This window comes from Cygnus atratus, chromosome 6 (genome assembly GCF_013377495.2).
Source record: "Cygnus atratus isolate AKBS03 ecotype Queensland, Australia chromosome 6, CAtr_DNAZoo_HiC_assembly, whole genome shotgun sequence".
Taxonomy (NCBI): Eukaryota; Metazoa; Chordata; class Aves; order Anseriformes; family Anatidae; genus Cygnus; species Cygnus atratus.
In genome coordinates this window covers 6,776,048-6,801,040 of record NC_066367.1, presented here as the reverse complement: position 1 = coordinate 6,801,040, position 24,993 = coordinate 6,776,048, and the positions used below count along the sequence as shown (strand labels likewise).

Here is a 24,993-nt window from a genome sequence, read left to right as displayed (position 1 = left end):
ACCTTGTTTTCTACAGTTTAGGGAAAATTGTGAAGTTCTCTCTTTAATCTTCCTAAAAACCTTCAAGGAACAAGTCATTCTCCAACATGGCTTGGGTATTTCATTTTAATACGTCATCTTACTCCTTACAAGACCCCTGGCTGTTACCATAGTTAGTGATATTTTAGACCGTACGTACAGCGTTCCAGTCTGTACAGCCCCATGCACTTTTATGGGGCTGTGCTGATTCACAACCACTGAAATTCTTGCCCATGGCTGAGATTTTATATATACATTTCAAGATTAAATTAAAAGAAATCTAAGTTGGCTTTATCCTTGGTTGCTGGCCTACAATGCTTTATAAATACGCTACCTGGTCAGTAATGAAAAGATTCAATTGATAGACTTTTGTACACTGACATGGCACAAACCACATCCATAGGCAGAATTTCAAGATGACAAAAAATCAAACAGAAAAGCAAAACCCAAGTCTTGGCATGTGCAACAGATTTCCAAGCCTTCCCCCAGCTCCCCCCATGCTTCCCTTGGGCTGTCTGAGAAATAACAGATGCAAATGGGTTACTTTTGAAAGCACAGCATTTCCTCCACAGCTGATGCAGTGCTAAAATCCATCTGAAGCCCAGCAGACATACCCATGAGCAAGCCGCCTCTGAGCCTTGCCAAGAATGATACATTTCACCATACTTTACTATAAAGAGAAAACCAGACAACCACCTACTGGCTGCATCACAGCGCAGAGAAGCCCTCATTTCTCCAGACTGCAGAACAGCAATTAAACACATCTCAAGTGATCTATTCCTCACAGGAGCTTAATGCACCGCAATGTTGGCTTGCTTCTTCCCCTAGACGTGTTTTTTTTGTTTGTTTGTTTGTTTGTTTTTTTGCCTGTCAGGTGGAGTAATTTCTCTCCTTTTCTTTGTTTCTGTGGCTGGCAAGTTAAAGCTGAATTAAAATGAGTCTGCTGGCTGACAAGCTTTTGATGAAATTCAAGGCTGAAGCACTGCACTTCTTTTATTTAGCATTCAAACCTCCCCTGCTGTTTCAGTTCTGCACCTCAGCCTCTGGCAGTTTCACAGTGCGGCTGCTTTCTCTAGGACAGCTGTAAGCTAGGAAAAGACCTTGTGCTAGGTTAAGATATGCCTCTGGTAAAAGGATAGTCTGTCTCCAAATGACAGTTTTGGGCTGCATATCTGTATTCCTTTAGTGATTTGCATGTCATGTTTATGTACTTAACTTGCCCAGATATATGCTGGCTTTTTGTCTGCTAGTTTTTCCTGTGGTTACTGCTATCAGCACTTCCAGTTCAGGTTATAAAACTTGAGCAGCCTTCTGTTTGTTTCGTGTATCATCACTAAAAGCAGATAGCAGATAACAGCTCATTTTAGCCAGTGCAGTATTTGCCACCAGGCATTAAGGAAGCGAGCAGACACAAGGAAATGAAATTAGCTTTCATGTGTTCCTCTGACAGACCATATAAAATTCAACCGCATAAATTGGAAAAGAATTAGTCCTAAAACCTTTTGTCTAGACTGAGCAACCATGGCATAAAGGAAACACAAAGCAAAAACTCAATGAGTCTTCCTTTGCCCAACCCACAGCTCAGTGGCCACACAGCAGTGGGAATTAAAAAATGCTTTAGCTTCAGTGACATTATGTCCACTCAGCAGATTTCCCCTGTGATTCCCAGAAGAGTGAAATGCCAACTGCTGTGCCATTCTTCACTACGCAGCATAGACTGTGGGCAACTGTAGAACTGCTAAGCTGTCTGGGCATGGTGTTTACACAGGAATACAATTCACTGTGGTCCTCTAGCGCTCACGATCCACAGAGAGCAACAGGAAGGAGGAGGTTAGGCTAACGTGGTGCTGGTTTTGAGCCCCATGTCCAGCAGCTGGGCTTGTTACAAGGAATGCCAATCCAGAAGCGCTGTCTGAACTTGTCTTCCAAGCCCCTGTGCCCCCTGACCATCTACTATGCAGTATGTCAAGTGAGAGCTGACCTCATACAAAATAGTTACACCAACACTTGTCAAAATAAAGGCAGAAGAACCTTTGCTGAGGCATTATCTTCTCGACTTTATCTGAGTAACTGGCTACTGTCCAAATCCTGGAAAGCACTGAATGTGTTAATTTACTGTGAAAACAGGATTGATACTTAAGAGATACCTTACTGTTTAACACATGAGCCTGCTTTTTCCTCTGGAAGACCTGCCATAGGCATAGCTTAGCAACATCAAAAAAATTTTTTTTTCATTTGCTTGTTTTTTTTTTTTTGAGGCAGCATTAGGCAAACCTTACTGTTCTGTATGTTTCACTGTGTATTCCAAAACTCAGATATTTATAGAAGTATCTGATCTGGAAACACTGTGCAACCCAGCTTCCCAGGATGACGAGCTTTGAAGACAGATGAATGGGGAAGCATGTTAATCACCCTGATGTCCTGTCCCTGGAGGTGGTTGAGAAGTGAACCTGCCCAGAATCTACTCACATTGTCAGTGCTGAAACTCAGCAGTCCAAGGAAAATAAAAGGGAGCTGGGGACACACTGTTTTCATGGTCAGGTTGTGCCCACAATCAATATGAAAGGAAGATCTATGGTATTCCCTATCTGTTCTTTCCTCAGTCTTCAAAAGATCCTGCTTACCTTGAAAGCCTATATGTTTACTGTCCTTTTCAATGTCTAGTAAGATCTGTCTGTAGTAACAGGATTTTCTTACCCTACATACATGTTCAGTCTTTAGCTGACAGCAATATTCACGATAATGTGCTTCAGGGTGTAACTGTGCAAGGTATGAAAAACTTCATCCTTTTTTCAGCTTTTAATTGCATCAACACGCCCGTGAATTCTTCTGCTTTCAGAAAGTGAGAACAGAAAATTGCCATCTGCCTTCTTACACGTTCTCCTTTTCTTATTTTATATGCCTTCTCCAGTTTATACAATTTAAGTCCTGTGCCTGCTCATTCACACCCTGAAGCAATAAAAACAGCTAAGTCTAATACCTGTCCCCTCCTGTCATCTTTAACTTGGGGTGGATTTACCATGTTGGAGGCTGCAAGTCTCATTAACACTGCCCAACACAATGCACATGGCATGTAAAATGACACAGGGAAGGGTCATGGTGCTGTGCAATCCTGCTAACGTCTATCTAGGTCAAAGCTGAACTTGCATGAATTAAAGCAAACCTCCTTAATTTTCTGGTATCGATGAAGATTAAAGAAGCAACAACTGCTCATACTCAGGCTAAAACATATTTATGACATGGAGTACAATCTCTTGTTTGAAACTTCTCCCCCGATCTCAGTGAGGCACTGTTAGTTTTCAGGTGGCAAGATAATTTTTCTGAAGACAGTCCTGACCCCTGCAAGTTAACGTCACTTAAACAACCAGTGTATATGGCAGTGACAACAGAAACAGCATTTACAAGGAAACTCAAAATGGCTCCCGTCCCATACCCATCCTGAAGGTGCACATGTGAGGCTAAATAACATATGGATAAACAGAAAGACTAAAATCCTTACCTGCCCTCCCTTAGGCTGGTATTTGATGTTATCTGTTGATCCAATTTTGGACCTGACATTCTTGAGGTCAGGTAGAGGCTGATTAATAACCCGCAGCTGCTTTGGAGTGGCTGGAGATTTAGGAGGAGTGCGAATTATGGCAACTTTTTTCTCAGTTGGTACCAGTATGGCAGATTTGGGGGTCCCAGGAGTGTGTGGGGTTCTGGAGTAGCTGGGTGTCCCTGGAGTGCCCGGCGTACGGGAGGAATAGCTCGGTGGTGTCCCTGGAGTGATGGCAGTGGAGCCAGGAGTAGTGGGGGTAGAAGTTCCGCTTTTTCCTGTTCTGCTACGAATTGGTTCTGATCCTACATGCACGAAAAACAGCATTAGACTTACAGAAACACAGCTTTGCTTCTTTATGTACCTCCCAAGACTTCAACCCTGTCTGCCACGCAAGACCCAGCTCTAAGATGTCTGTGCTAGTGCTGAGCAGCAGGCTGGAGGTCTGCCTGTGGGACTCCTTTGCTTATCAGCCCTGCTAGGAGGTACCTTGTCACATGTGGCTCAGCTGGTAAAGCGCCCACATGGTGGCTGAGCTCTCCACGCTGCCACACTGATGTGCTTCCCACAACGCTTACTCTTCCTGAAAAGCTCATGCAAGGCACAGTATCACCGCACTGATTTCCCTCTTAGGAAAGCACTAGAAGCACCATCTGAATCCAGCCTTCGGGACTTGGCCTGACAGCCTGACTCACCAGTAAGAACTGTGTCACCAAGTTCAGCGGATTTGGGGGCTAAACCAGAGTGGTGAAAATTTTGATGGTAATCCCGAAACTCTAGGCTGCTTCTGGTCACATACCACCACTGGGCAGCCGCTCTCTGCAGCTGAGCCCCGGGCAAGCATTCAGCTGATGGTGAACAAGTCTGTTGTGTGGATGGGCAGATGTCCCTCACGTTCAATTGCTATTTTCAAGTAGTGCAGTGAAACAAAGCAGCTACAGAAGCCAACCTTGATTAAAAGTCATATTCTAGTTACACTGACAAGCAAGTTAAAAATATATCAATAGTGGAACATTTTGTAGCAGCTCCATTCCCTGTTAATAGCATTACCAGTCCTTTTCACTGAGGACAAAAACCAGTTTAATAGCGGCATTGTGCTTTCTGCAGCCAGCTCTGCTGGTAACTCTCAAAGGCAAATGAACAGAAGCTGAGATCTCGCCATAAGCTGCTTAAAGGAAAGTTTTGCTAAGAATACTCAGGGAGAGAAAGACCAAACCAATGCTCAAAACCTGTGAACCCCAGCACTGAACAGGTGTTACGTGTTTTCACCTTTAAAAGGTTTGGGAATTATAAATGCAATGGGCCTTTCTAGAGCAGTGTGACTAATCAAAATCCCAGTTAAGTGATTTGTTAATCATTCTGTTTATTTCATGCCAGTTAACAAAAACAACAACAAAAAAATGCAAATTCTTTACATGACTCACCAGATAGAACGAGCATACTCCAATCTCACCTTCAGTTTTCCCTGAACAGTTTCTCCCTTTCCCAACCAACCTTAAACCAGAACTTTTTCACTACATCAACTGAGATAGAAAGGGAATCTTTTTTTCCAATTCTCTGTAGTTTTGGTATATTTAATTTTCATTCCTCAGCCCTTCACCACATTGCCAAATACTTCATGGCCTCTCAGTCTAGAGAATGGGCTGCTGTGCCAGCTGGCAGTCACTCTGTTTTACTCTTGGAGCATCACCCAAGGATTTCAAAGGATTTCTTTTTTGGTAGAATTTAATCATCTACTTCCCTTAGGTTCTCTTAAAAAGGTCTGAAATTGTTTTCTAAAGCTACAGGAATTCCCACTGGAAAGTAGGGAGTCACATCCAATTTCTGAGGCCTAGGCTGAAATCAATCTAGCAAAAAGTTATGGGAGTATTTATTAAAATTCTCATTGTCCTGTAATTCCTTTTGGCTTCTGAGTTAATATAATTAGTCCTGATAAAAGGACCTGGCTGGTTTACTATCCTCGCTTCCTCCAGTGAGTCACTCCACTGGCTAACATCTTCGCATTTGTCACGTGAGAGGGTTTTTACCCTAGGACTAGAGGCACAGGGAGATTGTTACTGTGAAACAACAAATTCATAACATTAACTGTTATGTTCACTTTTCTAAGATACACCAGAATATTTTGTATTGCCTACTTCACATTCGTCTCATTTTTGTCATGGAAGACACCCACAGCAGTAGGAGAGAGGTAACATGCAAAAAACATACGTGTGGTCCGTCGTACTGAAGAGGAAAGGGATGTTGTGAGGGAGAGAGAGTTCTCCTCTCTGTCTCGGTCTCCTGATACAGCTCTTCGAGGAGGAAGGATAGAGGAAGGTCTTGGTAAAGAGGAACGTTTTTCAGGACTCTTGCTTACTCCATCCTAATAGTAACAAAATAAAAAGAGGTTTAGTTTTCAAAATGTCCCACTCTAGCCCGTGATTTCTCTCAACCTATATACAAAGGGTGAAGCCTCATTCTTTGGGCCCAGTTTACTATTCATGCAGGAAGCTGTGGGATCTAGCCACTTCCCATGCTCTGATCAGCTCCTTGGTGCTTCTTTACTGCACGAAAATGCTCACTAGGAAAAGTCTGGCTCTGATACCCAGTACAGACAGAACTCCGTTTTTGGAGAGATATTTGAGATATTTCCCTGCGAATTTCCCAAATGTGGTATTTTGCCAGTCTCACCCTATCTTGAACAATCTACTGCTTCCTCAAAATAAACCCTCCCTTTGTAGCAGGCAAAGCCTTTCTTTTTCTACAGGTTCGACTGAGCATGTATCAATGACTGGTTTTACTCCCACTGAAGGCAAAGCTGTATCTCCCAGTGACTGCAGAGGATGCTAGTGGACTACTGGATTATGATCTAAATCCCTGTGAAGCCATCATAGATATCATCTCCATCAAAACAAAGGCAATCAACTTCTGATCTAACTATGGATGGGTTCAGCATCTGGTTCCTTAGTAAGGGCTTTTTTTTAGTACAAACAGAAAGTAAAAGAACTCCTCTGGTGCTCAGGTGTGAAATTCTTATGTGAATTCACCTGCAAAGTACCCGCAATACTGGGACACCACTCTATATTATTTGGTGACGTGTGATTTGATGATGATGAAGTATAACGATGGCCCCAACCAGTACGAGACACACCAAGCACAGTGAAAACAGCTTTCAAATGACATAATAGTCATCAGCTCAGCATCAAGTAGATTTGCAAGACAAGTGAACAGTAAACACGGGGAAGCTCAGATGAACTGCCAACCATCTCTTTAAATTTATACCGCAACTTCCTGAACTTGGTCCTAGGCACAGACCAAATTTGGGTCCTAAAGCCTTTGGCTTCTGCCCTTGTTGCTGGTGATAAGAACTGTACACTCTTATGCTGGGGATTTAATTCGTTTTCAGAGAGTATTAACTGGTTGAAAATCACTTTTTAAAATTTTCTCCTGGAAGATGAATTAGTACCGCTGGTTTTGCTCTTACCCATGTGCAAAATGGGTGCAACTTCTCAGCAGTCAATGACGGACCATCCATATCATCAATAGAAAGAAGACATCTCTTGCTAGTTATAATAAATTTCACTTATGTTTCCTTTGGAGACTTTGCTTCATTTCTACCTATTTGTGGCACAAATCACATAGCCTGGTAATAAATTTTCCTGCCACTGGAAATTAATCCCAGGTAAACTTCACAGATAATTACCCAGATGTAGTGGGGAGAGAATGTGATCCAGGGAATTTACCTACACATCTCCGAGCTAACTCTCTCTACCAACTCTGCTACCTTACCTTAGCATCTGATTTTGAGTAGGGCAGGCAGTCTCTTGGGCCTGCTGAGGAGGGCCGTACATAATAACTGTCTGTATCGAGAAAAGTGGCCCTTTTAGTAGTTAATGAGCAAGCTGAGCTGCGTCTTGGAGGAAGCAATGACTTTGCTTTAGACTTTGAGGCAGGAATCTTTGACAAAGAGGCAGTCTAGTCACGAGAAAACAAAAGAAAACACAACATGAAGCTGGACAAAAGGAAAACACATGCAACATGGACCAAAAAAAATGCGAAACTATGAATTAATACTTTTCCTGTGTCTGGTAATGGTGTCTATGCAGTTCTGACATGCAAAGTTTTAGTTCTGTGTTGTTTGACTGAAACCATCTGTGTCTGGACAGATTTACTGATTCTAGAGAGTGCCTTTTTGTGTAAATGCTATTTTTGCCATGTGTTAATAGGACAGAACTGGTGCCAGGCATGGCACTTAGCTGGTATAACTGCTGGCTGGCTGCATTAGAAGCAAGTGCAAAACTACAGGAGCACCAACACATCCTGGTCTTTTAAAACTAAGTTGTGCATTTGTAATATATCCCTCCCGGCTACACTCAGGAATAAAACAGGGGGAGTCTTAGAACAAGGTTACAGCAGCATTCCCAAGATGGCAGAAGGACATGATAGCAGTGCTTCTTATGCCACTGCATGCACACAAAAATCCCCAGTGCACCACAAACACTCTATTTTGTGCATTTGGTGTCACAACAGGAATTTGTAAACCTGTCTTGACAATGTGGGGTCCTGGGACAACGAAAGCTTTATACTCTTGAAAGGCTGACATCATGTGTCATTTTGGTCAGGTACTGCTCTGATTCTGAATAATGGTAATATCCCACTGAAGGAACAACTAGACATCAACAAGGCAGACTGCAAATTCTTTGTTGATGCTTAGGAGACCTAGCTGCTCTGCATAAAGAAATTTCCATGGAAGAAAAGAGGGCTACTTGATTAAGCAACACTGTTGTTTCTCCTACAAGGATAACTGATATGACAAAGAACAATTGCAAGGCTGTTGTCTTGGCAATGTAGTCCTGATTCTCTCTGTATTCATACAAGCATAAAGTTACTAATAGGAGCAATCTTATTGTAAGTATGGGATTTAGTAGGGAACTTTAGCCATGAAAAATTTGGCATTTGATCTCAGCCAGTCATCTAGATGTCCTCAATGTTTGGAAAAGATGCACGAGTTACTCCTCAAGCTGTCTTTTTTAGAAAATGAGAAAAGAATGGGATGAAACATAATTCACAGCTCAGCCCCCTATGGACTGGCATCTGGCTTAGGCTACATAGCCAGCCTGAAGAAAACTGAGGCTGGGGTCATCCACAGTGTGTATGTACTAATGAGCATGATTAAGAGTTACAGAGCTCCCTAACAACTCCAGTCCTACAGTACAGCTGTGACGTCTACAGATATCACTAGCCCTATCCAGTAGCTCTACTGGCCATGACAAGAAATCCATTCAAAGGATCGGAGTGCTTCACTAGCAAGAAAGTATTTCTAGAATGAACTCTGCAACATATTTATCTTTTAATAATGAAAATAATTATTTTAAACAGAAACTGAACAGTGTGTGTTTCTGTCACAACAAAGGCTTCTCCAGGTTTTGAATGATTTGTCATAATTGAATTTACAGGCACCATCCACTTGAGAAAATTTGGGCTATATTTCTCTGAACACTAAAGCTGAAACTATGTGGAAGCATAGCATCTATCTTGTGTGGCTCCAAAAAGCAGATGTTATGCCAGCACTTTTCACCAGGGTTTCTGAACTTGGGATATAACTAAGCACACACAGTCTGAGGCCCAAATGTTCATTCAGCCATTTTCAACTTTTCCAACTTGAGGGTCATGCAACAAGACCCCAGTGAGACTGGAAAATCCTTGCAGATTTAGATCCTAGGCACAGTGCAATCTAGGAGATCCCATCCTTTTCACTCACAGTGCACAGTGTCCTCCATGAATATGTGCATCTAATGGGGATGCTAAAGATGGACGAGACCGAGATCTTTCAATGGAAAGCCTGGGGAAAAGGCATGACCCTGAGCTAACACATTGCTCTGCCATTAATACAATCTGGATCCCCTCTGTCACTTAGCAAGCAAGGCACTTTTTAGCATCAGTAATAGCAGCAGAGTCTGGCCCAAACATATTTCAGTGACATGCTCAAGACTGCTAGAGCAAGCAAAGAAACCAAATGCTTCAATCCCTGCCTGTGCCTTACCCAGAACACTATTCCCATTATGTTAGCAATAGATTACATTTAACCTCTGCTGTAATTCATACTGCTGGACATGCCAGCTGTCCACAGGACAAACATCTATGTAACCCTGGCCAAGACCCAGTGATTCAGGGACTGCTGAAGCTGGGATGCAGAAATCTCAGTTTATTTCAGAGGCACTGCTAAGGCATGGCCAATGTTCTCAGCATCTCACTACTACAGGTACACAGCTCCTTCCAGCAGATGGAACTGCTTAGCCTTTCCTGAAGTTGTTCTGCAAAGCACTATGAAAAATGTAGTTTGAAGATGGATAACAAACTGACTGGGTTGGATGATCTAACATTACCAGCGGAGAGGAAAAGGCTGCACTTGAAGGACATAAAAGCTGAAAATCAGGAAGGAACACAACAACAAAAAGGAAGAGGACTTTACAAAAGCAGAGGTGAAGACAAGGCACAAAAGAGAAAACATCCAAGAGATAAGTGAACATGGCAATCAGAGAAGGGAAGCAACAGGGAGAGAAAGTAAGGAGGGACTAGACTTCTAATCTTTGCCATAAGGTAAAGGACGGGAATAAGAAAGGTGCATGGAAAACAGATCATTTCAGAGAATGACTTTGCAGTGCTTGTCCTTAGAGCACTCCATGATCACAGAAGACTCTGAAAATGGGCTAGTATCGACTTCACTCAGGTGTTGATCAGCTCCTGAGAAAAGACAGTCACAAACCATACTTTTGACTAAGGAGCAAAGCCTACCCAGATATTACTTATTGTACTAGGAAAGAAGTTCTAACAGTTTCCCAGTTATGAGCTGAAATGGGCCAGACATCTCAAATCACATGAAATCCTAGAATCCATGGCTGAATTCAGGTCTAAATTTCAGCGCTGCTTCACAGCCTCAAATCAGTTATGCTGCTTTCATCATGAACAATTTCTTATGATTCATAAATAATGTGTAGCACTTTATAAGACATAGTTTTGTGTTCCCCAAATAAATGACAATCTGGTTAGACAGATGAAACAAATCAGCCATGGAATATATTAGGAAATACAGGGGAATCCTAAGGAACAGCCACACTGTTAACGATGGCTAGCAATGACAAAGTATTGTCACACTGCAGATGTAAGTTAGTTTGTGTCAGTGTCATGAAAGAAAGAATTGCATAGGGGATAGTGAAAGAAGGACGATTTGCTGGGGATTTTGGAATGGTAGGATAGAAAGAGCATAGGGTCAGCACAGGAGCAGGGCAGAGAGACACTTTGCTGTAGTACTGCTGTATTTCTGTAGTATTTGCAATATTTCCTGAAGAAAACTCAGCAGAGGAGAGGCAGAAGCAGGGAGCAGAACAGGCTGCAGAGCAGCTGAAGGCAGGGCACAGGATTGTCAGGGTAAAACAGACAGAAATCAGTGGTCCAGGAACTAGTCAATCCAAAAGCACTTATTCACGTGTAAAATGCTACTGGCCAATAATTTCCACACAGGCAGGGCCTCTGCACAATGCATGCGTATGTAATGGTGCATCAAAATATACCCAGTGAGTCCTGGGGAGGATTTCTGCCTAGGTGGCAATAGAGCAAGGTGGCAGCACGAGCTGGGTGCTGTAGAAAGGTCCAAAGGACACAGCTTATCCCAGAGGATGACCTTGTTCAAAATGCTGAACAACATCCAACTCCTGCAGCTTGGAGTCTGTGTGCCCCCTATAGATCTGCAAGCTGTCATCATCATCTACCTGGGCTCTAAGTCAGAGCTAGTAGAAGTTATTATTCAGGAAAGGTGGGTTTAATTACCTTTTTAAATGAATAATGAATATGTCAAACAAATTCTAAATGGAACACACAATGAAGTACTGAATTAACACAGGAAGATCTGAAATAAGGACAAAAGGAGATTATAAAGATGGGCAATAAGATGATTTTACTCACTGAGAGTTTTTCCTTTGCTTGTTTAAATACACCAGGAGCCTGGTTTGTTTCACCACCTGCTGCTGAGAGACCCAAAGAAAGACTTGATGGTTAAAAATAATAGTAATAAGCATTTCCACTTGGTACACTTATTAGAACACTCACATACCTTGGAACTACCATGCAAAACAATTACCTTGTAAAGTAGTCTCAGCGAACTGTACGTAGAAATGTGCTTACCTTAAAAATGTCCTGTATTCATTTTACTTGAGGTAAAGTGGCATTCTATGTATTTCAAACAAATCCAAGTTTTGTACTTATGTCCCTGGAAATCTAGGAACCACAGTAAAAAGTTCAAAGAACAGCTGACAGGTGTAAGAGACTCTAGTTCTGAAGGTCCAACCTAAGACACCTTATCACCCTGATTTTCAGAAAGTTCTGAACAACTGTCCTCTAAAAATCAGGTTCCTTTAAGCAATCAACAAATGAAAATTTTAAAATAAAGGACCCTGAAGTCACCGCTTTTTAAAATATTAGCCAAAATTCGTAATGGAAAGAGAGCGATTGACTACTGAATTACCACTGCAATTGTGTCAATAAGGTCAGTGTGTCATGGCTCAACCAAGCCCTCAGACTTTAGCATTCACGTTATACCTGGGACATCAAGTATAATAATGCACCATTTTGTTTATCTGATACAACATGATTTGAGATGAGATTTTTCTTTCTGACTTAGATTCTCTCCTTACAAAATTGTGGAACAAGGGAGCTTCTCAGAAAACAGGCTATTAGGTCCACTCCAACACCACTGTTCAGGAAGTGATTTGCTACACAAAAGCTATCTAGATGTGAAATCCTTTGGCATCTGTGCCAAAACAGCCCTTAGTAAATAAAGAAGCAAGATAGTGGACACGGATGACAATCTCTAGGATGTCTTCTAACTGCAAAACCAGCCCTAACACAGTGTATGGGACACAACCAATTGATTTTCTCCTCTCCTTGTATCCCAGGAATGGTGAGGGGAATCTCTGGTTTTCTGCCACACTTCCCACTCAGTAGTTCTGCCCTCTTAATATAATTTCCTTGCTGCTTTTCTAAATTGAAGGAGTAGGAGAGAAAACTTTTCAGGAGGAAATTAATATATATGGCTGCATATGACACTTCTGAATTTGATACAGGAGGGCTTTGCTGTACTTAAGCCTGGTACACATTTTACCCCATCTGTTACTGCTGGTTTTGGTGTGTTTCGCATCTCTTCTGAATAATCACAAATAATATATTTCTTCCTTCCTTCCTTCGGTATTGAACCCAAATCAGCCACCACTACGAAGTGGAAAGCATAGCTGTGCTGCTCATGCTGACTTACCTGAAAGCGCCACAACTTCTCCATATGAACAAAAGATCTCTCTGTGCTCTGCTACCAGTTTAGGTACACAACAAACATGTTTTACCTCAGTGGGTGACCCCAGAACTGCAGACATGGAACAGAAGCATATTGCATACTGACTCCTGCTCATAACCGGGCAATTGGCCTGGCCTTGCCCCTGTAACCACTCCTCTCATGGCACAACAGCAGCAGCATCTCACAGCCACAAAGCAAGAGTTGGACTGAGCTCCCGTAACTACATCAGGCAAGGCAAAGATTTCACTACTCTCTCCTTGGAGTTGCCCATGCAGTTTCTTTTCCAAATGGCAAGGAAGAATCTCAAACAGCGGTCTTTCCCTTGAGGATATGGCAGCATACGTTAACAGTATTTGCCAGTGCTTACCTCACAGTGACATGAGAAGTTTTTCCCTGATATTGAGGGGAATAGATGAATGACTCCATTTCCTGGACAACTACGTAGAAAATATGAGCAAATACTAACTTCTTGTTGTAGAATATTCTATCTTATGACTGGACATACTTCATTTTAAAGATGCAGAAAATGCAACACGGAGGTTTTAAACACCTCGAATATACTCAAAGTTGTAGACTACACTGTGGAGGTACTTTTGGTGGAGCTTAGGCATCACGACAGTTAACAGTACCATTCCAAATAGGACATACTGACAGCTGGCTTCAAGAAATGGTGCTGTATAAATTGTATTACATAAAAGGAAAACGGGAGGGAAATAACAGAATCACAGAATCATCTAGGTTGGAAGAGACCTCCAAGATCACCTAGTCCAACCTCTGACCTAACACTAACAAGACCTTCACTATAACGTCCCTGTAAGTTCTAGATCCTGAAAAGAACTGGATGACTGGTTCAGGCTCAGGGATACGTAGGTTAACATACGGCTGCCTACTCTCTCAGTGTGCAGCGCTATGTGATATAGTTGTGCATGGTGTCTCCTCAAGTCCCCTCAGTAAGTTAAAAAAAAAAAAAAAGGGGGGTGTGGGGGGAGGAACATAGAAAAAAATAAGGGAGAACTGAGTTTTCCAGCAACACTGAGTATGGTGAAACGTTTTTAGATATATTTTTATTCACTTTGTGGTATGGTTCAAGCTATTTTGCTTTAGAGCCCAAACCAACATTGCTGCAAATTTTAAGATCAGAGTCCCTCTTTTTGGTTGCTCTCTGTCTCAGTATTTAAAATGCACTGGGAGTTTGTTCTTGTATCACATTTTTCACTTCAACTAATACATCTGCATCACTACATATCAAGAATGAGAGGAAAAAAAGCTCTGACTGTTGCTAGGCAGCACACATTTCAGGCACTGAACAGATGTCCTTATGCAAGTCTATCAGTGTGACTCAGGTCTCTGAGATGCTGCTGGGCCAGGAGAGTTCTGAGGAGGTAAGAGTATCAGAGGGCAAGACAACACTGACCACATAGCTGTAGAAGTGCAGTCGGAGTTAGAAAGCTGCAAAACCAACACTCTTTTGTGACATGAAGAATCAACTCCCCATTCCCACTGTTCATCAACCCCCCTTTTGAAAGAATAGTGGAAGTCATAACTTCTGAGCTGATGAAGCTGTGCTCCAGCAAACAGTAAAAAAAGATAGCAGGAACTGTTGTTTTAATCTCTCTTAAATTTTAATTCCTTTCACCTTCCTCTACTAAACATTATTATTATTTTTTTGTTTGGAATCCATTCGCAGTGTGAGCCCAGATTTCTTCTCTCATCTCCATGCTGCATGTGGCTGGATTCCCCCTGTGGATTTTGACTGTACATCATAAACATCAGTAACAGATTGTGACGTGTGAATGTGGATAACATCAATCGACAAAATATAAGTCTGAAACACTTCTTATTATGCATGAGAGTAAAAAGCAAAATAATGGAAATGCATACTATGCTGTCAACATTTTCCCACCAGAAAAAAAAGGCATAATAAAAATAATTAAAAAAAAAGAACAAAATGATGAGCAGAGATTCCTACAACAACACACTGTAAGCACAATGCCAAGTTACAACCACAGCACTTGGAGGTCCAAGCAATGACAAGCATACATGATCATGGCCTCCATTAAATAAACAAACAAATACCGGGAAAGAAAAAGAAAAGAAAAATGATACGAAACACTAAAAAAGCAATACTATTTGTGAAGATATTCTTGGAGGAAAAAATAAAAAATAAAAATAAAAAATAGAGAAGCTGCCATAGCCATGAGATTTAAAAAAAAATAAAAATGTCTATGTTTGCCAGCCACATTGCATAAACTGAACAGAATGCAGTCACCTGTCTGCTTCCGTTTAACACAGGAGAGATGAGTTGGTCTAGTATATTTGATAGCAGGTTTTAAAATGATTTTCCTGGAGGGAGAGTGGGCCTGAACTTCAGTTTTTTTAGCAAGTTCAGCTTTCTTATACACTGCTATGGACAAGAAAACACAAAAACACACAATCAGGAAAAAAAACCAGCAAAGTTTCAAATGACAATATATCAAGTGGCAGGCCCACTGCTCCACAATTGCAACTTGAAGCATTGCTTCTACTGGGGCAGACAAATCCTAAGTCAGGAGAGAGTGAGCACTTGTGCATCAACCTCAGGTGTGCTACCCAGTGATCTGTGGGGGTGCCTAGAGTAAAACGGGACTGGTGGAGCAGTGAGCCTTGCACATGGCTTTTCATATAATTGTACAATGTCTCATTAAAAAGCACCGCACTTAATACTGTTAAGGTGCATCTACAACAGAGTAACCTGACAGTACTGCATAATAGTACAAAAATATATAAATATATTGTAATAGGGAGTGTTAAATGAACCTTTTTTCCTTCTCACTTCATCTCTGGAGAGTGTGCTAGGTTCCTTTTTAGCTATTTTCCTTTCAGGAGTAGAAATCCTGCCTCGCCCAGTTTTAAAAGGTTTTTCTTTTTTATGCTTATCAAGAGATGGTCTTCGCAATTCTCTGTCTGCCTTCTCCTCTTTAGGAACAGTCTCTAACTGTTCAGTCATGATGCTCCTATCATCATCTGTAGGATCAGAGCAAATTGTAATAAACAAAAGATTAGCAACAAATGTTAACAATACTGCAGCGGATGCAGCGTAAAAATAGTTGAAGACCGAGCAGACGGATTAATAAAAGAAGAAAAAGCAGGCTATTTAATATTTTTTTGAAACATGCTGAGATTACTGTTACTATTACAGTAACTTTGCTTTTTGATCATTATGATTTGGAAGCAAAAATATTTAACACACAAAACAAAAAGGATAATGCACACCTTGAGTATCTGCCCAGAGACTGTCTGTGTCCATGATGGAGTCGTCGATTGTTGTTTCATCTTTGTAATCATCACCCGTCTCTGTTTTGTAGTCAGTGAGCAAGATTTCTTCTCTCTCGGGTGAAGCAGGAGCTTCTGGGGAGCCCTCCTTGGGCTCAGCTTGAATGTCAGCCACTTCCTCAACCTCCAGCTCCTCTTCAGCCTGGGAGTCCACAGTTTCGATGTCTTCCTGCTGGGTAGCAGCGAAGCGTACACTGTGAGACGCAGATTCACCCTCATCAACGGTTGTCTGCACCACTGTGATAAAGTCATCCTCTACTGTCACCACGGATTCAATAATGCCTTTGAGTTCAGGTAGTGCTTCTGGGCAAACCTTGGCTAGCATTTCTTCACTGGTAGGTTTCCCAAGGTCCATTTCTTGGGGCATTTCTGGTATAAGATGCTGTTTATCCTCTTCTTTTTCTTCTTGTCCCCCTTCTACCTCTTCTTCCTCATGTTCTTCCCTTCTTGCAGCCCCAGCTGTCACTTCGGATGGCAGCAGTGTTTGGATTTCTGTAGGTTTCACAGCTGTATCAGGAATCTTTTCAATTTCCTCTGTAGGCTGTGGTATGGTCTCCATCTGAATCTCAGCAGGCTCTTCTTGGGGAGGCTCAGTTTTTGGAAGGAGGAGCTCCAGAGAAGGCTCCTTTGCTGGCAACTGTGCAGGCACCTCTTCCCCAGACACAGTAGGTTTTGGAGGTTCTCCTTTGATATCCTCTTGTTTTAAGGGTTCTCCGTTCAAACCTTCCTGGGCTTGATCATGCTCTCCACTAGATTCATAAGATTCCTCTTTATCAACTGCCTCTTGATGTACAAGATCGGGCTTAGCTACTTTTTCCTTAATTTCTGTTTCAGACAGTTTGGTGCTGTCCTTCACGTAACTAGGCTCAGTCTTGGAAAGTACATCTGCATCCTTTGCTTCTCTGGACAAGATGGTCTGATCTTTCTGTTGAGTTTCTTTGGGTTCAGGCCCTGCTCTTTTAACAGGGGCTTTGTCCTTCCCTGAAGGGAGAGAACCTTCACTGATCTTACTTTCTAACTGACTCTGATATTCTTGGTCGGCTCTCCTTGCAGCCACCTCCAAATCATGCTTTATAGCATTGTAATCTGGTTTTACTGGAGCTTCTATCTCAGCCATTTCAGGAACAACACTAAGAATCTTCTCCTCCATCAAGAAAGAAACAGCATCTTTTTCTGTTGTTACCTCTGTAGACAATATTCTGTCATACGTTGTATCAGCAGGCACATGAACTTTGTCAGCCACACTTTCTTCTTTCATTTCTAAGATTGCCTCAGGTCTTGTCCTCTCTGACTCTGTACCTTTAATGGGATAGACCTCTTTAGAGTCAACTTGATCTTCACTTTTTTCTAGCACAGTATCCAGCTTCTCTTTCTTCTCCTGCTCAAAGTCCCTCCCCAGAACGGACTCACCAGCGGCATGCTGAGCTAAATCTTTTTCACTGAGGAATTCTTCTTTGGATTTTTCAGCTGCTGCCAGCTTCACTTCTATTAAGGACAGGTCAGGAGCTAGGCTGCGTCTCAATTTTTCATCTGTGCCTTCATAAAAGGGACAGGTTTCGCTTGTTAAATTCTCACTGTCCTGAACTGGAGAAGGGAGTGGGACTGTGTACTTATTGAAAACACAGTAGCCCAAGTCTTCTAGCTGGCTTTCAGCTTTTAGAGTTACATGGTTTTCATCTGTCACAGGTGGCAGGGCTGCGCTGCTGTCTTCCAAAACAGTGTCAGAAGGAACTGACTTCTTTTGCGCCACCTCGGCATCTGCACTCACAGATGCTAATCTAGATCTTGTCCCTGCAAGGTCTAACATTTCAGGCAGGTCAGGAGCCAAGACAGCCCCATTTTTGTAATAATCTTTGGCTGGGAAAGGTGATTCAACGGAAGTCTCAGGCTGGACTTTTTCTTCTGCCATTGCTTTTTCTTCTTCAATGTGCTCATCTTCCTCTCTACTATCAATGGGGAAGCAAGGGGCCTTCTCTAATGCTGGCGTGGTTGCTGGCAAGTAGTCATCACCTTCATCCATACTGCCACTAGTGTTGGTTAGAATATCCGAAGCCAGGGGAGAAAGATCATGTGCGCGGCCAAAGCTAAATCCTAGAGCTATAGAATCCAGGCAGGACATGGGCAGGTTAATAGACATACTTCTCTGTTCAATTGCAGATCTCCCCCCAAGTCCCAAGCTCCTGCTCAGAGTTAGGTCATCTTTATTTTTACTGTGGAGCTCTCGTTTGTCCCCATAGACTTTGGGGTCAATAGTGAACATTCGTTCTGTTGGGGAACTTGGTTCTTCAGATTTGTCTGGTGTATAGCTCTGAGCCAGGGTACTGTACCCTATTTCATGAGCAGACATACCTTGCTGCTGGCCCAATTCTGTCTGTAATTCTTCCTCTTCTTCCTCTTTGTCTTCAGGTATTAGACGACCAGTCTGATAAGGCTCATACGCACTCTCTTTAGTGTCACTTAGCTCATAGTAATCACTGCCTTGTTTCAGAGCATCTGCTTTGAAGGCTTCCTCTTTTAGTGCAGAGGTTTCAAAATACTTCGACATTCCTGATCGATCCACTTCTGCTTTCATTTCATGAGTAGCCGAAACACTTGTCTTATCATCCTTGGTATCCTTTTTAACATCTTTCTCTTGAGAAGGTTCTAGAGAAGAAGCCTTATCTGTGGTTAAACTTTGTGCCTCAGGGGTCTTCTCTGTTGTTTGGGATAACTGTGTGGTATCAGGGTGCTCTGTTGTTTTCTCAAGGGTCAGTTCAGGGCTTAACTTGTCTGGGGATACCTCTGTGCTTGGCTGCACATCTTTTTTCATGTCTACTGTTGCTGGAAGCCCACTTTGGTCCATTTCTTTTTCTGCTTTGAAAAGATCAGATGACATTTTAGCTTCAGCATCCTTTTGAAAGTCTGCTTTGTCTTGGGAAAGGGTCTTAACTTCAGGTTTTGTGGTAAATTTGCCATCATCTAATATTCGAGCCTCCCCTTTATCATAGAAGTCATACCTTTCTTCCTCATCACTCTCCTCCTTAGTCATGTCCTTTTCCTCCCCCCATGCAGGGATTTTCTGGGCGCTTGGTGTTTTCAGGCCATCTACAGCTACTTCTTCATGCAGAGCTAGGGTCATGTCTCTGTGGATCTGTTCATCTTTAGCGAGATCTTTGGCAAACAGTTGGTCAGTGGGTTCCTGTTTTGTTTTGTAACTGTCTTTGAGAGGAAGCTCCTGGGGGACAGCATGAGATGGGCCTGAAGGTAGTTCACTTTTGGCTGCCTCTGCCTTGGGTTCTGACAGCATCAGAGAACTTCCCTCATGGCTGATGGCACGATCTTGGAGATCTTTAAGGTCATCTTTAAATGTCATAGACATAATTTGGTTGGATGATGAGGGCACATCTGCAGTCCTTTCTTCTGTTTTGCTCCCTTCAGGCAGTTCAGATGGCAAGTCCTTTTGTTCTTGAAAACCAGGAAGCTTGGAGGCAGGTTCTGCAAAACTGGCTTCCCCTTTCTTCTGTGAATCAGTTTCTGAGATCTGTTCTGTTGGATGTGAAGGCGTTTTTTCTTTGTCTTTGCTCTGTGAATCCTTTTTATCCTCTGTTTTTGCTGGCTGTGGAACTAAGGCATCATGTTTAGGTTGCTCAGTCTTACTGTCTTTTCCAGATTCCTGTCGTTTTGTGTCTAATGGTTCTGTTGTGAAAGGGCATGTGCCCTCCTGGACACGGAATTCCATCTTCGTGGCTGCAAGTAAATCTGAAGTAGTTTGTTTGGGTTTTATAACACAATTATTTAAAGCACTTACAGGCAGGCAGTCATGTGGCGTACACAACATCTTGGTATGAATGATGGAAAGGAGAGGGAGAAAGATGCAAACATGCAGCGAGGCTTTCCACATAGAAATCTGCTCTAAGGCATTAAGTCCTAGTTTCCTTTCAATATATGATGTCCTACAGTGAAAATGTGAGTTGTACACATATAAATATGTGACCAATGAAATGAGATGATTTCATGTGACTTCATCTTCACGGTTTGTGTACAAAAATAAAACCAGAAATAATCCTCACTTCATTGGTATGTTCCACTGGACTATGAAGCTTACGCTAGATTTGCTTTAGTAAGGTCTGTAATGAACCTGGCATGTATAAATCATCAGCAGAGCCATTAATGGTCACAGATCTCAAAGGCCTCATCTTCAAAACTGTCAGCCATCTTCAACTGCAGTCAAAGAATACTGGGCATGTTTCAATGACTGTAGCACAGACCCCAATCAAGTTAATTTAAAACTAAAAATGCTATACTTACAACCTGCCACTATATTTGTATGGAGTAATACCTAGTTAAGTTTTTTTATCCATGCTTTGTTAATCATTAATAGCATGTTCTTTTTTAATATCCTATGGAAAACAATGATTCCTATCATATATAAGAAACACAAAGAGGTACTACAGAATGTGGTAGAACTTTCTGCAGTAATCTGTAAAAGAAAAGAAAAAAGAAAAAAGATTTTTTCTCCCCTAAAACTTGTCACAATAAGCATTAGGCCAAATCTGAATATCCTCATATCTGATTTAAAGACCATGGAGCCATCTTCTGACTCAAACGAATATGAAGTTTTAAGAACAATTAATATCAAAATATTGGTCATTCTTTAAATATTTGCATATGTTAACATTTAGTCAAAAAGCTACTGCCATTCTGCACTCTGTGGTTACCAAAAAAAAAAAAACAACAGAATTCTACAACTATAGTAATTTTAATCTTTTATGCTTTCAAATTTGTTGACTTGCAAACCTCATGAAGTATAGAAACAAGGCCACTGAGCTGATTTTATCCTTGTTTCACAGAAATTAATGAGCTACATACTGATTTTTCTTATGTATTCTATCTATCATGCCTCCTAATGTAACGCCAATGAACAAGACCAATGGCATCAAAATATATTCTGATTGCCAAGGGAATTTGATCTTCTTTAGCTGGGCCAGCCCAAAAAACAGCCTCCCAAACATGGCACTTCCTAGTCAGGTACTTCACTACTCCATACAATGCGTCTTTACACCTTGTTGCACTGACTAATGAGAAACACCCTTGAAAGGCCTATCTTGAAGCCTAGTTCTCAAGTACTGAAAAACAATTGCTCGGAGTAAACGTTTTGCCCTAGGAACCAGATCAGAACTTAATGCACCCAATCCTGAACTTCATACAAAAGGCAAATATCTCCGTGGAAGTGATGGGTTTTTGCCTGAGCAGGGCACTCCAGCCAAGTTAAACATTTGTAATAAGGCAAGGCACACAAAAAAATCAGAGTTCTGGCAATGATCAAGGAGAGAAGGGGTGGACTGCAATGAATGGCAAGGATATGACATAAGAAGCAATAGCTTTAGGGAAGCTAAACCAGAATGCTGAAGCACACACACAAAAAAATACTGCACGCTGCAAATGAAAACATTTCTACAGTTTAAGCCTCTTTATGTCATAGTCAAAGTCAATAAATCTACTTTTTGAAAGAAAAGCAGATGAATCTCTGCACCAAAAAAAAAAATATACACAGATTAGCAATGTGACTGGCAAACACACCTGAGATGGGGGGGAAAAAGCCTTGCGCAGAGGAATCAGCTTAGCTGCAAAGCATTTGTATCATGGCAAAGTAAAAAAAAATTAGGAATCAGCTGCAGTGGTGGGAAACCATGTTGTCATACAGCACCTATGCAATCATAATATCTGCTACACACTCTTCAAGCATAATAACAAGAGCAATCATACTGATTAATGGGAAGAACAGGAAATGAAGCAGCCTCAGAAAGCACTGGAGAAAGCTGGAGGATTCACTGGCAGCAAACGCATGCAATCCTAGGGAGGACACACCTTCCTCAGCCAAGGAAGGGGATGTGTCTTTCAGAGGCGTTTCCGCCACAACTGTTACGCTCGCCCTGCTGGATGCCACACTTGGCACTTTGTCTTCGTGACACACTTTGGCCTCCAAACCAGATTCCGGCTGACCCTCACCGAGGCCCTTGGCCTGGTCTGAAGGCTCAACAGGCCCGTGCTCTTTCCCCACTTGCTTCCCAGGAAGAGCAGCAGGTTTCGCTTCCACAGCCATTGGACTCTCTACTGGTTCTTCTTCTTGGGGATGGAAAAAGGAGGCGACATCAACACCAACAGTAAACACCAAGCACAAAGCTCAACAGGACTGGTTTTACGTAACACTTTCAGCTCTGAACAATTCAGATTCGTGTGTCAAAGGTTTGCTAGAATCCAGCCCATTTTAATCACAATGGAACTGAATTTTCCCAAGGGAAAAAAAAAGAAAAAACACAAAAAAGCCCTCTCCCCCAGCAAAGCATATTTATGCTCTAAGATGAGAGCTGAAAGTGTTTTATAGGTATACCTCTTCCAAAAATGGCTGTGAGTCAAATATTCATTGCAAATGGAGATGATATTGAATGATGGATGGCTCTGACAACACCAGTGCATCAATGCACACAGAAAGTATGCTGATTTTTTCTGATAGATGTGCTGTTTAATCCAGTACAAGACATTCAGTTGAGGTGGGGGAAGGTATGAGTCATTAATTTCTTTCCATTGACCTTGGTGATAATGACTGCTAAATGCCAGCAAGTCTGTCCTGGATTTGGCAAAATATTCAGCCACTTGAACAGCCTTAATAAGCCCTGAACATAGCTGGTAACTAACGGTTTCACAAGAATTCAGCCAAGATTCTTACACTGAATGGGTTTATAAACCGTTTCTCCCTTAGGCTGCATGAGGTCTGAACTCTATGTGCAAATCACAGGTTTAACACAAGGACTCTTCATTTGCTTTTCTGTCTCCCTCATTAGCCCCCAGGCTCCTCATCACCAATTAAATTAAGAGAAATCAGTGAGTGCAATATAACTATTTGTTCATCTGAATTTCTGGAACACATTACTCAGCCTACAGGCTGTTAGGATCAGTATACTAGTGCCAACAGTGGTCTTCATTCTACTCTCGCCATGGCAAAAAGTCTCCTTTCTGGACTGAAGTCTTGTCAATGCTATTCAGACTGAATAGTACTTTGCTCCATTGGTGTCCCCTCTGACTGGAAAGTAGTATTAAGCATGAAACCTTTGATTCAGCAAAATACTTAAGTAGCTGACCACCAGCCAATCTGAAGTCAACCTGATGACCTCTCTGGGTTTTTAAGTACGTCCCATGTTTAAGGATTTTGCCGAATCAGACTGCGAATGAAGTGGCTGCTCAAACTAGCCAATCAACCACCCACTTCAGTTATGGCCTTTAGAAAGTGATTAACAGAACATAAAAACTATCTGAGGCTAAGAAAATACCACTGTTAAATACAATATTATTAACATGTAAACATGTAATTAGGGCTAGATGCCGTATCTTAAATGCACAGAAGCCAAAAGATTCAGAATCAGAACTGAACCAATGCCTGAATGTCACAGGGATATTTACTCAAAGGCAGACTGTAAAAGCAGCCTAGCACAACAGCAGGTATCCAGCTACAAGAGGCCCCTACTCAAATAACTTGCTTTACTTCTCTTTTTCCAATTTTATGTAGTTGTGTGCATTCCCTTCAGTTAAAAATAAATAAATAAAGCGTCTCATTTTATCTCATCTTTATGGCAGTTACTTCACTCAATGCCATGTGATTATAACTAATTACTCACCAAAGCAGAAATAATTCCCTTCCAATTTTTTTTTATTAGCTGAAAGCTCTGCATACCTAGTTTGAAATGTCTAAAGGTTAGGCATCCAGTTGCAAAGAATTGTCTAGGTTTCCTCTAGCGTGGTGGAAGAAAAAGCCTTAGGAGGGCAAATCATCTTAGTTATGTTAGATACCCATTTTGGCAAGTTATTATACATAGAGGTACAGAGCTCTGAAATGGTTAAAATCAGGAGAAATTAATCCCATCCTGAATACCAATGCAAAGAGAACACTGTGATTCTCTCAGTATTATTACAGCTCATAAGATAAACATTTTGAGAATATAGACACTAAAAAGAAAAGAAACATTGAAAAAGAACTTGCATGAAGTAAGTGGACTTCATTGCAGTTGCCGTAAAAGCCCTGGCAATAGCTGCAGATGAAAGTGTTTTCTAGAATGGATAAGCACACATCTACAGAGGCAAACAACTAAACACACATAAACACTGCTATGGATATTAAAAGTTTGCCTGAGCTCAGAAACTGGAAAAAAGACATCATCTCCAAGCTGCAAACTGGAATCTCAGCGCATCCTTGGGGAAAGCATCATTATATGACTGCACTGCTCCTGTGTTTTCTCTAAGCAAATGCTGCTGGCTGCCGTCAGCTAACTGCCTAGGCAGACTGCTGATCGGAGCTGGACATCCTTCTCACGTTCCCCTGCACCTGCTCCTAGCTCTGCCTCACCTTAGATTAAGTATTCAGTATTCCAATGATATTTTTCTCCTGAAAACATACTTACCTCATTTGTACCAATTGAATCATATCCTTTTTTTCCATGTTATGGCAGTAAGCTATCGGTGCCTTAATAAAGGAATCCTACAGAGACTCCCTTTGGACAGCAGACTCTTTTGTGCCAAACAGACTGCTTACGCACAAGCAGCAAGTGAGGGGGGGGTTGGGTTCATAATGCCTACCTTTTCACTGATAAACCAGTTTATTTCCTATTTTCCAATTTCACTAGACATGGAGGCATATGACTGAAATCGATGCTGCTCCTGAACTAAACAGTGCAGGAAAGTTTTCATTACAGATACAGGCACCCAGCTACAGCAAGGCCGTCCTGCCATTTTCTGTCTCCCCCAGCTTCAGGCAGACATCCTGACACGAACA

General features: G+C 41.8%; 1 protein-coding gene across 4 annotated transcripts in view; it reads right to left on the bottom strand.

The window, feature by feature from the left end:
- MAP2 (microtubule associated protein 2) overlaps positions 1-24,993 on the bottom strand; it is a 196,606-nt gene that overhangs the window by 12,431 nt on the left and 159,182 nt on the right. For 2 of the 4 annotated variants that reach the window (XM_035536777.1, XM_035536779.2), the window contains exons 8-10: positions 11,498-11,559; positions 5,765-5,918; positions 3,518-3,861 (exon numbers count right to left, since the gene is read on the bottom strand). In XM_035536777.1, coding sequence (XP_035392670.1) covers positions 3,518-3,861; positions 5,765-5,918; positions 11,498-11,559 — 560 coding nt within the window. Of the gene's footprint in view, positions 1-3,517; positions 3,862-5,764; positions 5,919-11,497; positions 11,560-15,147; positions 15,283-15,674; positions 15,882-16,130; positions 19,917-22,037; positions 22,296-24,993 lie in introns of all 4 variants that reach the window. The other 2 variants (XM_050711703.1, XM_035536780.2) reach the window with 2 other exon arrangements.